Genomic DNA, 12,327 nt, shown 5'->3' with positions numbered 1-12,327 from the left:
CACAGCCCCAGGGTTCAGAGCCAGGGGTTGCCGAGAGCCTGAGCCCCGCTCCTGCCCCCTGCCATGTGTGTCGTTCACAGTGCCAGGTTCCTTGCCCCGCCCCCCGTGACCCCACCCCTCTCCTGACCCACTGTGCTTGCACTTCTCTGGGCCTCAGGGCCCGCAGGCCCCTCCCCACACTGCGCTCCAGCTGCTCTCACTTCTGGTCCTGTGCCTCCCACCTGCTAAAGTCACGGCCTTTCTTCCCAAAGCCCAGCTTACAAGGCACTTCATTGGTGGAGTCTTTCCCAATTTTGCCCTATCCATGTGTCACTTAGTTGAACCAGTAAAGGGTTTGGTCTCTGAATCTTGAGGGTCCACTGTGTTCATCCTGAGGCTGGCCTTGAGGACATCTCTGGCTGCTGGCCCTCCAAGCCCTGGGTCAGCTCGTCCCAGACCCCGCAGTGCTGGGGTGTCCAAGCCTGAAGTTTCTCCGGGGCAAGTTTCCCCTCCACACTTCACAAAAATTTCTTCAAATTTTTTTCTTGCATATTGGTGTCCATCTGAGATTTGGTTGGTAGGGGGCAGGTGTGAGTTCCAGTACAAAGGACAACCACAGCAAAGTAGAAAAAGAGGGTTTTTTATTGTTTGGGATTTTTAAAAAGATGTATTTTAAATCCTTGGCCAAAGATACATTTATTGATTTTAGAGAGAGGAAGGGAGACAGAAACATTGAAAGAAACATTGATCAGTTGCCCCTGTATGTGCCCCAACTGGGGATGGAACCTGCAACCGAGGTATGTGCCCTGACGGGATCGATCCTGTGATGTTTCGGTGAATGGGACGGCACTCCAGCCAACCCAGCCACGCTGGCCAGAGCTAGAAAACAGTTTTAAGGCCTGCCTCTACCTAGCAGGATTTTCAGTTAGCCTTGCAGAGGCAGGGCATAAACAGGTCCCGTGAAAATCACCCGACAGTTAATTGAGTGCTTACTATGTGCCCGGCCTCGTCATAAGGTATTAGATCATTTAGCCTCACCACAGCCCCGTGGGGTACATGTGTCATTCCCATTTTACAATGAAATAAGTGCAGAGAAGCAACTGACTTGCTTGAGGTCACGGAGGTGGGAAAAGCAGAACCAGGTCTCAGAGGCAGAAACAGCTCGCTCTGGAGCCCCAGCTCAGGACCATCTGCAAGAAGGCTTCACTGGAGCACAAGGAAGGAGGGTGGGAGGGGTGGTTATCCAAAGGACCGGGGCTCTGTGACCGAGAGAGACAGGCGCCTGAGACCAGAGAAAGGGAACACTCCTTCCCGATGACAGTCCTATGAGATGCTGCTGTTGCTGACCCTGTTCTAAGGCAGAGAGTGAGGCTCCCAGAGACCATCACTGATCCAAGGCTGTGCAGGACCATGTGGCCCTCCAGGAAATTTTAACCCAGATCTGGGGCTTCTTGGCCATTGAAAGCTGCCTAGAGACTAGTCGTAGTGCAGCGACATTGAGCCCCCACCCCACCCCAGAGGGCGGTGGCCGGTGGGGAAGCATCCTGCAGTGGAGGATTAGGGAGCACAGATGGCCAGGGTTGCTGAAGCAACGGGGAGCAGAGTCTGTAGTTAGGCTCTAAGGACAGTTGGAGACAGGTGGGGTCCTGAGTTGGCCGAGGGGTTGGGCAGCCCAAAAGGAGGGTGGACTGTGGGGAGACAGTGAGACTTCTGTCAGTGGAAGTGTCTCCGGGAGGCTGGGCTGATTTGGAGCAGATTTGTTGAAGGGTCACAGGGTACCGTGGTTGTCAGCTGGCACCTTCCAAAGCTGAGGTATGACAAAGCGGGGCGTTGACAGGGCCCTCTAATAGCTGTGCAATTAAGGCCAGAGGGGCTGGGTGTGGAGGCCAGGAGACAGGGAGGAGGCTTCCAGAAGAGACTAGGCAGGGACTGGGACCTGGGCTGTGGGAGGGAGAGGAGATGGGGGACGGATAGAGAAGCCCCAGGCTGGAGGGAAGGGAGGGAGGTCTGGTGACTGGCAGGAAGCTGCAGGGGACACTGGGGGCCAGGACGTGGGGCTGGTCCGACGTGGACATAAGAGGTTTCATCTGGGAGGGGGCAGAGTGACAGGAGAGTTGGACAGAAGGACCAGCGTCAGGGAGAGTCAGAGCTATAGACAGGAGATCAGAGAGAGAGGAAGGAAATTCGGAAGCTGTAAGAGTAAAGAACGAAGTCGAAATTTGATGTGTTCCAGCAGTGAGGGCTGCTGAGAGGTGGGAGGTGGGGGCTAGGGAAGCGCCCTTGGCTGGAGCCAGGATCAGGACGGGAGGGGCGAGGATGTTGTTGGCCGCCTTTCTTCCATTTTGGGAGACTGGATGGAGGAAACAGGCGTCACAGTAACCCCGCCCACGGCTCAAAGGTTTGCTTTTACAAATACGTGTGTATATTTATGAAGGACCGGCAGGAATCTCACTGACTTGCAGTGAAAACCATCTGAGAAGGGATTATTACCGCCATTTAACAGATGAGTAAAAAGAGACTCACAAAATAAGATTGACCCTGCAAAAAAATAAATGGGGAAGGCTGGACCTTGCTCTGGGGTAGAGGAGGGACCCTCAGGTGCTCAGAGTGGTGATAACATTACTAAGCCAGTTCTGATGAAGGGAGGAGTGGGGTGTCATTTACAGTCATCTCCTTGCCCCACCTCCCCTCTTGAGAGTCTGGGAGGTACCCTCTGATCTTTAACTCATACCAGGAAGAGAGCCGCAGCAGGGCAGGCAGAGTGGAACGGAGCGGACTAGTCTCAAAGCTTTGACGTAGTCTAGGGCCCAAAGCCATTCTCAGAGTGGGCAGAATCTGGAAGCAGAATAGGGCGCTCAGAGGGGCTTCCCAGAGACAGAGGGTGTGGCAGCTTCACTTTGGCCCTGGAGGTGCCCAGGCCTCAAACAGACAGGGCCCAGCAGGGCCGAGACAGCAGCTGTGCTGTGGCCAGCACTTCCCAGGAGGCATATGAGGACATGGAGGGGCAGTGGTTGTCAGAAGGGACTCTGTTGGAGAGGGGACACCTGGTACCACTATATACCACCTTGTGCCAGGCACTTTTATTTCCCTTCTAATAGGCTCTCCACACTCCGAGGCCCACAGGTAGCACTGGAGGGAACTGCAGCTCAGAATGGTTAAGAGACCTGCCCGGAGTCACACAGCAGCAGAGCAGAAACTCTGCTTAGGGCGGTTCTTCTATTAGCCAGGTTCTTAGAAAGTTTCTAACTTTGTTTTCAAAGCAAGTTCCTCTCAGCTCCTCAGTGAGCAGGGCAGGACTGCCACCCATGCAGCAGTTGGGGCAGCCAAGGCCCTGAGGGGTGACAGGCATCGCACAGTAAGTCTGCAGTGGAGCTGGGGCCCGGGGCCAGGCATCTCCCGCCCCGCAAACCGGCTCTGGGTTTTCTGAAAGCAGAGGCTAGGGCCCACCCCTGGGGAACGAAAATCCAGGCCCGGTTTTGCATCAGGCCCTCCTGAGAAGGTGTTTCCTCCTCGTACTGGGGCAGCTACTCGCGGTTGAGTCAGCCTTAGTACCTCACTTGCTCTTCTCCCGGTCCCTGAAACTCGGCTGCCAAGAGAGCTGGGGCCACCCTACGAAGGTGTCCCCTCCATACTGGACCCCTACAGGTAACATGCCTCAGGACAGGGGTCTCCTGCCAGTGTCCCGAGGGGCAGGTGCAGCCACCTGGTATCCTGAGCACACCCTCTGGGACCTTGGGGTCGGGGAGGCGGGAGTGTGTCGGGGACCGGGGACCGGAACAGCCAGACAGTTGGACGGACCCTTGTGCTGACCAACAGGTGTGTACCGTAGTGTTGAAACAACAGGGAAGACCAGATACTTGTTTCTGCCTCCGGAAGGAGAGAGGACTGCAGGAAGGCCTGTGCTGCCGGGACTCCGGGCTCAGGTGCCCACAGCCTAGCTCCAGGCAGACCTGCAGGACAAGAGTGGGGTCAGTTTTACAGACTGCCCCCGCACCTACACACACACACACACCCCTGGGGACCCTTGGGGTGCCAGAGTACACGACAACACACAACTCGGTGACGCATACAGCACAGCAGGAAATACACCCCACAACACTGTCACCCAGAAAGTCACTGAACACATCACACAGACAACAGCCACCCTTTCAGCATCACACACCACGGCCGGACACACACACTTGCAGCGATACGCTATCTGTGCCGGCAAAGCGTACAGGCTCGTGGGTCCTCGGCCTGCAGACACGCCTGCTGGACCCGCTCTCCAAACAACACAGCTCACCAGAGACACCACTGTGGGCTCACGCAGCAGCTGCAGAAGAGCCCCGAACTGCCATACCTGGGTCCTCCGGGCACAGGAGGGGTGCAGGAACTGGGGCTAATGCGGAGCATGCAGGCATTCACACTGGCTGTGCAGTGCCTGGTGGGCGAGGGTGAGGCCGCAGGGAGGGGGTTTTGCTTGGGTTTTGACACTGACTCAGTGGGGAGGACACAGAACGCAGGCAGTGGGCACAAGCCAGGACCTGCCTTCACCCCGGTGTCCTTGCACACCAGGCAGGACAGGGAGGAGAGACCGCCCAATGGGCTCAGGCCATGGCTCTGCTCTGCTCGCGGCCCTGTCACGGGCCCCTTGCCACGTCCACACACCCACACGCCCCTCAGGGCCCGGCACATGTTTTGCTTCCGGGGTCACCATGGTACCTGAGCGGCTGGAGCTGCTTTGTCAGCACTTGGCCTCCACCACGGAGACCCCAGCCAGGTCCCGGGTCAGCATGGGTGGGGGACTAATGTGGCCAGAGCAAGGGGCCCAGGGCGTCTGAGCAAGAGGGCAGGGCTGGCAGCCAGGGAATCCCCAGGCTGGAGGCCTGTGGGGGTGGGGGTGACGGTTACCTCAGGGGTGGGAGGAAGTTAGGGGTGTAGGCTGGGGAGGAGGTTGCCTCAGACAGGAAGGCCAAATGGGCCAGGGCAGGGTGGAGGTGAAGGATGGAGGGAGGGGCGGTTCCAGGGTGGGAGGGTGAGCAGATATGTGTGTGTGCCTGTGTGTCTGGGTGCGTGTTTGTGTGTGTTCATTCCTCAGGTGTGTGCAGACGTATTTCTGCCTTTAATTAATCAAGCTCCCACCAACCATCTGTTGTGTGCAGAGTACTGGCTTTGGGGGTGAGAGCCTCTCTCTACCTTCAAGGAGCTCACAGTCCCCTTGGGTAGGGGTAGCAATTTGTGTGTGCAAAGGTCTGTGTGATTTGTGTATATGTAGGGACAAATCTTTGTCCCAGGGCTTATTCTTGTACAGATGAGCCCGCCCTGTGGGTCTTGCCTGTCTTCATGTGCGTGGGCCTTGTGCAGGTTTGGGAACGTTAGGTCCGTCTCTTGGTTGGGGCCTGGGCCTGGGCCTATGACTCTGTAGGGCCCTTCACTGGGGAGCAGGGGTGCATGGGCCTGTCCTTATACAGGTACCAGTGTACGTGTGTGACTAGGTGTATGTCTGCAGGTAGTTGTGTTTACATGTATCATTGTGTGTGCACAAGTCTCTGTTTATGCCTGTAAGTGTGTCCCTGAGTGTGTTTACAGGCCAGTGCATGTATGCGTCTATGGGTGCATCTCATGCCCCCTTGACCTCAGCCTTCCTGGGACTGTACTCTGCCCACCCCTGCCATATTTGGGCAGAAAGGGGAAGGCAACACCAGGATGTGCCCTATATTTGTGCAGGGCCTGGCCTGACCCCCCGTCTGCCCCCAGGGAGTCATGTGTGCCCAGCCAGGGCACTGCCCCAGCTGATGCCCCAGAGCGGCCACCCATCTCAAGAAGGGCACTGGACCCCACCTCACCCCCTCATGGAGCATGAGCCAGAGCCCAAGGCCAATGAGCTGTTGGACCTCAGCTTCCTGACGGAAGAGGAGCAGGACGCCATTGCTGAAGTCCTGACGCGAGATGCCCACCTGCGCCAGCTGGAGGAAGGGCGGGTCAGGTGAGGAAGGACAGGGCAGTAAGCCCAGGCGGAGGGGGCCTCGGGCACTGGGAGCTGAGGGACCCCACCCCGCCCCCACTGACACGCCGCCTCTTAGATATCTGAGTAGTTCTTGGTTTTTGCCTTTTGGTTCCGCGTACTCCTGGCCAGGTCAGCTTATCCCCTCTCTCAGGGAGGCTGCAACAGCACCCTGCCGGCTTCCCGAACTCCAGGCTCGCCCGCTCCGGCCAGCCCAAACCTTCTCAAGGCTCCTCGGCGTCTGCCTCAGGGGCAAGCTCCTAAGCCGGGTCCACAAGGGCTCCCTGATTGGTCCCTGCCAGCCTCCCACATCTCGTCTCCCACCAGTAACCACCAATACGCCTCACACACATACGCCGAGTGTCCACTACAGCCATTCAGGTGCTCCACGGTCCCTGACACACCCACCTTTCACTTCTAGGTCGTTCCTTCTTCCTGGAAGAGCACAGTGGCAGATGAGCATGGGACTTATAAGTAGAGCTTGGGGACAGACACCTCCTAGCTGTGTGACCTTGGGCAACTTACCCAACCTCCCCAGCACCACTGTCCTCAGCTGCAAAGCGTGGCTAAGGAGCACTTCCTCTTAGTGTTAGGAGGGATTATGCAGAGCAGTCACTTTATTAATTTGTTTTAATTTTAAAGAGTTTTATTTATTTTTTAAATTTTTATTTATTTATTTCTAGAGAGAGGGTAAGGAAAGGAGAAAGAGAGAGTGAGAAACATCTATATATGAGAGATACATGGATCTGTTGCCTCCCACACTCCCCTAACCGGGGACCTGGCCTGCAACCCAGGCTTGTGCCCTGACTGGGAATCGAACCAGCAACCTTTTGTTTTGCAGGCCAGTGCTCAATCCACTGAGCCACACCAGCCAGGGCTGCTTGCTTTAGTTATTATTTTTAGATAGGCAATCCAGAATTATAACAGAATTTATGCTAGAGTAAGTTACCTATAGGAAGATTAAGTCAGAGTAGAAGGTGACCCCACAGTCTTCACAGATACCCTTTGCTGCAAGACAGTAGCTACAGTAAATGTTTTATAGTATAACTACTAATGATCGACAAGACAAAGGAACCATAACTCCTGGTGGCCTTACAGTGGTAATTGCTTACAACTGACACTGGCACCTAGTTTGATATTCATCTCACAGTTGGCCCTTCTTATATCCATCACAGCACCTACCTCTCTACAGTGTACTTGTCTATTCGAGACTCAGTCTCCCCACCAGCCTGAGCTCTTCCAAAGTAGGGATCAAGTCTGATTTGCCGTTGTGTCCCTGGCCCCAGGTACAGGGCCCAGCACACAGTGGGTGGCAGGAACGTTGGCTGGGTGAGTAGTAACAGCCACAGCCTCCCCTATCCTCCAGGAAGCTCCGGGCCTCGCTGGCAGACTCTGGGCAGCTGAAAATCCTGACCGGGGACTGGTTCCAGGAAGCGCGCGCCCAACGGCACCACCATGCCCACCTCGGCTCTGACCTTGTCCGAGCCTCTATCCGCAGGAAGAAGAGCTCCAGGGGTAAGGGAAGATATTGAGGGCAAGGCAGGCTTCATGCAGACCGGGGTACCCAGTGTATGTGGACAGGTAGAGGGCCCCTGGGTTCCAGTCCCTGCTGCCCCTGGCACTGTGCCTTTGGTTGAGTACCACCCTCCAGGACCAGTGGGCTATGGGAGGTGGGTGGTATCTCCCAGGGCCAGACTTTCTGCGGAAGGGGTTTCACAGAACTTCTCACCTGTGCACAGACCAGGCTCTGGATAGCACCACCGAGGCTGAGGCTGCGGGGCAAGAGACCGAAGAGGAGTTGGAGCCCGGGTGAGTAGGGGTGGCAGGGAGGGCAGGGTGCCTACGAGTCATCTGAGTCCTGGCCCTGACCACCTCTCCCTACGCCTAGGCCCCTCATAGACCAGGCCCCCCAGGAGAAACTCAGTGAGGCTGAGGTGAGTAATGAGTGAGTGAGTGAACTAATGAATGAATGTACAGTGGCATGGCGGTGGGATGTGTTGGGAAAGAGACCCAGCCTGAGAATCGGAAGAGCCTAGTCTGTGCCTCTGTTCTCCTCTCTGCCAAATGGGTGTATGGACCTCTAAGGAAATCTCTGAATCTGGCTATTACAGGTGGTATAGGAATGGGCAGGGCCTGTCCAGGACTCAAATACTACACTCTCCCACTACTGGGACCCTGGGAGTCAGGCCGGGCAGGCACTGAAGTGTGAAGGGGTGTGAGGTACAGGTCCAACTGGTCCTGCAGGTGGTTGCCAGCCCTGCCCTGATGGCTGTGCTAAATCTAAAGCTGGGGCAGCCAGCTGGAGCCTCTGACCTCTGACCCCATCATAACCTTTTGTCTCTTCATCACTAGTCCCCACTGTGATTTCTACCCCTTGCTTCCTTCAGGGACCTGATTTCCCCTCACCATATGTCCCCCCAGAGGCTTCTGGTCATGAAGAGGAGCCGCAGGCCCAGGAAGGTAAGTGGGAGGGCATGTGTTGGGGAGCACAGAGAAGTTGTGGGGGCCAGAGGCAACTCTTAAGTTACTCCAACCACCTGTGTTGACCTTCCTGTTCCAGTATTGGGGGAGGGGGGAGGCTTTCGGTCTCTATGGACAACCCCAGGGCAGCACTGGGGCCCCAATCTTTAGGTCATGGGGGTTGTAAACCAGTTCCTCCAGATTTCCTCGGGGCGGGCTGAGAGGGGCTGGCTCTGCAGCTTGCGCCCCACCCCAGCCCCTGGCCCAGGGGACACACAGGTTTACGAGGAGCAGGCGGACCCGGAGCTGGAGCCGCCTTCTGGTGGAGAGGAGGAGCCGAAGCCCCGCCCATCCCAGGTAGGCGGGAGCGGCCCGTAGCTGCTCTCAAGACCCGGAGCGGATTCAGGGCGGGGAGTGAGCCGTCGGGACCGAGCACAGGCGAGTAAGGGGCTGGGAAAAGCGGGGACCCCGTCACTTCCCCTCTCCCCAGATCCAGGCGATGTCCGAGATCCTGGAGAACGGGGAGGAGGCTCCGGAGCCCGGCCCCTCACTCGACCGCATGCTCAGCAGCAGCTCCTCCGTGTCCAGCCTCAACTCCTCCACGGTGAGGGGGGCAAGGGGACGGGGACGCCGCTCCTCCCCACATCCCGACGCTTAGTCCCTGCCTCACCCCTTCCTCGACCCCGGACTTAACACTCCAGCTCCTAGGCAAGCTACCTCCCAATGCCCTTTACCTCGTCACCTCGCTTTGTCCCCTTAACCTCCGCCTGAACCCTCCGCGCTCCCCAGCCCCAGTGGGAGCCTGCACCTCGCTCTGACACCCCAATCCCCTCTATCTACCCCAGCTGAGCGGCAGCCTGATGAGCTTGTCAGGGGAGGTGGAGGCGGGTGTGCAGGTGCGCGGCTCCGTGCACTTCTCGCTGCGCTACGAGCCAGCCACCGCCGAGTTGCGGGTACACGTGATCCAATGCCAGAACCTCGCCGCCGCGCGGCGCCGCCGCTCGGACCCGTGAGTGCCCCGCCCGGGCGGGTGGGGGCGCCAGGGAGCCGCTCTCACCGCCCAGTACCACCCCCTGTCTGGGCCTGTTTCCTGGTCCTCAAAATGGGAGTCACGGTGTTCTTGGGAGGCGTGGGGTTGAGTGAGATGACGCCTGTAAAGAGCTACGCGAGGCCTGGCACGTGAAGCTGTGTTCCCTGCTGTGGCTGAGGAAGCCCCCAGGCCCGGGAGGAGGTGCCGAAAGGGCCTCCCCGGCCCTCGCTCATCTGGTCCTCACCTCTCCCACTCCAGCTACGTCAAAAGCTACCTCCTCCCGGATAAGCAGAGCAAACGCAAGACGACTGTGAAGAAACGGAATCTGAACCCTGTCTTTAACGAGACTCTCCGGGTAAGGCTGCGACGACGGGGCGGCCCCCATTCACGAGTTGGATGTCCCTTCCTGAGGGCCAGGTTGCAGGGCAGCCATTGGCATCGTCATTGCCCGTCGCTTCAGCCCTCCATTCTGCTGGAAGAACAGCAGGGAGTCTAGTGGTGGGCGCGGCGTTCAGACTGCCATTAATGCCCTTCGGGGCGTCCCAGGATTCCGCCCTGCAAGGAGTGTGGGAGGACAAGCCCCGGTCAACACTCCCGCAGCACTGGAGCCGGGGCCGTCGGCGGTGCTCCATTAAAGCGCACCTCCTGTCCCCCAGTACTCCGTCCCGCAGGCCGAGCTCCCGGGCCGCGTGCTGAGCCTGTCCGTGTGGCACCGCGAAAGCCTGGGTCGCAACCTGTTTCTGGGAGAAGTTGAAGTGCCCCTGGATACGTGGGACTGGGACTCTGAGGCCATCTGGCTCCCCCTGCAGCCCCGGGTGAGGCAGCTGACCCGTGTGGAGGACCCACGGCACACATCTCCTGTTTTCACCCCACCGAGCTTTCCCCTAGATCCCTTAGACTCCTTCCGCAGAGCCTCCCCTTAGCCCAGAAACCTGAGTACTGGGTGCCAGGACCTGGCCCCGCCCCTGCAGATCCCGCCCTCTCTGCTAACCACGCCCCATTGGGGGTCTGGAGACCCCACCCGGTTGTGGCCTCTTTGCTTTGGGCCCTGTCCCCGCTCCGGCTCCCTGACGAGCCATCTCTCGCAGGTCCTGCCCTCTCCTGACCACCTTCCCAGCCGTGGGTGGCTCTCTCTGTCCCTCAAGTACGTCCCTGCCGGCTCCGAGGGTGAGTGGCCTCCGACGAGAGACCAAGTTGGACCAGCCCCTGGGAGGCAGGGGACTCTGTCCCACAAGAGGGCGGGCTCTGTCCATGGGGCAAAGCCCAAGCCGAGGCTTTCCGCAGGTGCAGGACTGCCTCCGAGCGGGGAGCTGCACTTCTGGGTGAAGGAAGCTCAGGACCTCCTGCCTCTTCGTTCAGGATCTCTGGATACTTACATACAATGGTGAGGGACATGGGGCCTCCCCACTTCCTTTCCTTTTGCCTTGTAGTGGAGCTCCCCACCCCCTTCTAATCACCCACCCTTGATCCCCTCAATCTGCGCTTTGACCACTGAGCACGGGTAAAGGGGACAGCTTGAGTCCGGGGAGTTGAGGACACCTTTGAGGAGCTGCATTTCAGCGGCTGGCACCTTTAGGACTTGCTGGAGAGCTGAGGCTGGGACCTGGGAGGTCGCAGGTGCCCCTCCGTGGAGGACCCACAAGGCCAGGCTGTGAGGCCCTGCAGTTTAGTGGTTTTCAAAGTAAGCTCTGGGGGAACCACTGGTGGTGTCCCCCCAGGCTCTGGCCTGCCCTGAGAGAGTGAAATGCAGGTAGGCCTACAATGGAGAGTGATCTGGAGGTTCCAGATCCAGCCCTGATTCAACCAGACATTGTTTTTATCTTAGGTTCTGTACTTCTGAGCAATACTTTATCTCGCAGAAAGGGCTCCGAGGCTTTAAAAAGTTTGGAAACTACTCTGGGGGCAGCAGGGAGTCAGTGAAGGTCACTGAGCAGGAAGCAGCAAAACCCCATTTCAGAGCCATTCCTCTGGCAGGAGCCCGGAGAGGAGGCTAATGCAAAGGTCCCAGGGTGGTGAGGGCTTGAGGCCAAGTCTCAGGCAGGAGCCAGAGGCTATGTCATTGTGAGGGAGCACAGGTAGAACTCAGTGACTGGTGGGTCCCGGGCAGTGTGGGGGAAGCCACTTCATGCCAGCCCACCTATGCCATAGCTCGGTGCTGCCTGACGACAGCCGGGCCAGCCGCCAACGGACGAGGGTGGTGCGAAGGAGCCTCAGCCCCGTGTTCAACCACACCATGGTCTATGATGGCTTCGGGCCTGCTGACCTGCGCCAGGCCTGTGCGGAGCTCTCCCTCTGGGACCATGGGGCCCTGGCCAGCCGCCAGCTGGGGGGCACACGCCTCAGCCTGGGCACTGGTGAGTGGGGCAGCACCCTGGGGGCTGTCAGTCTTGGGAGGCAGGGACTTAGTTTGGAGCCTTGGACACTTCTCTGCCCTTTTGTGAGCTTTGGTGTCCACGGAGAAGTGAGAGGTAGGTGCATAATCTGGGACCAGGCCGGTATCCAGCATGCCCACGCCCTCTGCCCTTGCCCAGGCAGCAGCTATGGGCTCCAGGTGCCCTGGATGGATTCCACACCTGAGGAGAAGCAGCTGTGGCAGGCGCTCCTGGAGCGACCGTGCGAGTGGGTGGACGGCCTTCTGCCCCTCAGAACCAACCTGGCCCCCAGGACATAGCTGCCTGACAGGCCTTACCGGACCCCTCTCTGGACCCACATCTCAGGGCCTGCCCTTGGAGAAAGCCAATAAAGTCTGTTCTAAGGGCAATAAGGGGCTGATGTCTGTTTGAGGTTGGGGGAAGGGGGTAAAAGCAGGAAAGAACCAGGAAAGTGTAGGAGGCCAGATGAAGACACTTTAGATTCAGACATAAGACCTTTGAGA

General features: G+C 58.2%; 1 protein-coding gene across 2 annotated transcripts; it reads left to right on the top strand.

Moving 5' to 3' along the window:
* Positions 1-3,502: 3,502 nt before the first annotated feature.
* On the top strand, positions 3,503-12,206 carry SYTL1 (synaptotagmin like 1). 2 transcript variants are annotated; one of them, XM_037149741.2, is made up of 15 exons: positions 3,503-3,624; positions 5,716-5,944; positions 7,329-7,477; positions 7,702-7,771; positions 7,851-7,896; positions 8,350-8,422; positions 8,679-8,779; positions 8,913-9,026; positions 9,268-9,431; positions 9,711-9,807; positions 10,109-10,267; positions 10,541-10,619; positions 10,737-10,836; positions 11,601-11,806; positions 11,984-12,206. In XM_037149741.2, the coding sequence occupies exons 2-15, from the start codon at positions 5,754-5,756 to the stop codon at positions 12,121-12,123; spliced, it is 1,689 nt and encodes a 562-aa protein (XP_037005636.2). In that variant the 5' UTR covers positions 3,503-3,624; positions 5,716-5,753; the 3' UTR covers positions 12,124-12,206. The 2 variants fall into 2 exon arrangements, with proteins under 2 accessions (XP_037005636.2, XP_053516074.1); XM_053660099.1 differs by having other exon boundaries at positions 5,686-5,944.
* Positions 12,207-12,327: the final 121 nt, after the last annotated feature.

Source organism: Artibeus jamaicensis, unplaced genomic scaffold, assembly GCF_021234435.1.
Source record: "Artibeus jamaicensis isolate MK-2021 breed Jamaican fruit bat unplaced genomic scaffold, CSHL_Jam_final scaffold_847, whole genome shotgun sequence".
Lineage (NCBI taxonomy): Eukaryota > Metazoa > Chordata > Mammalia > Chiroptera > Phyllostomidae > Artibeus > Artibeus jamaicensis.
Note: the sequence above shows the minus strand (reverse complement) of the source record. Positions and strands in the feature narration are given on the sequence as shown.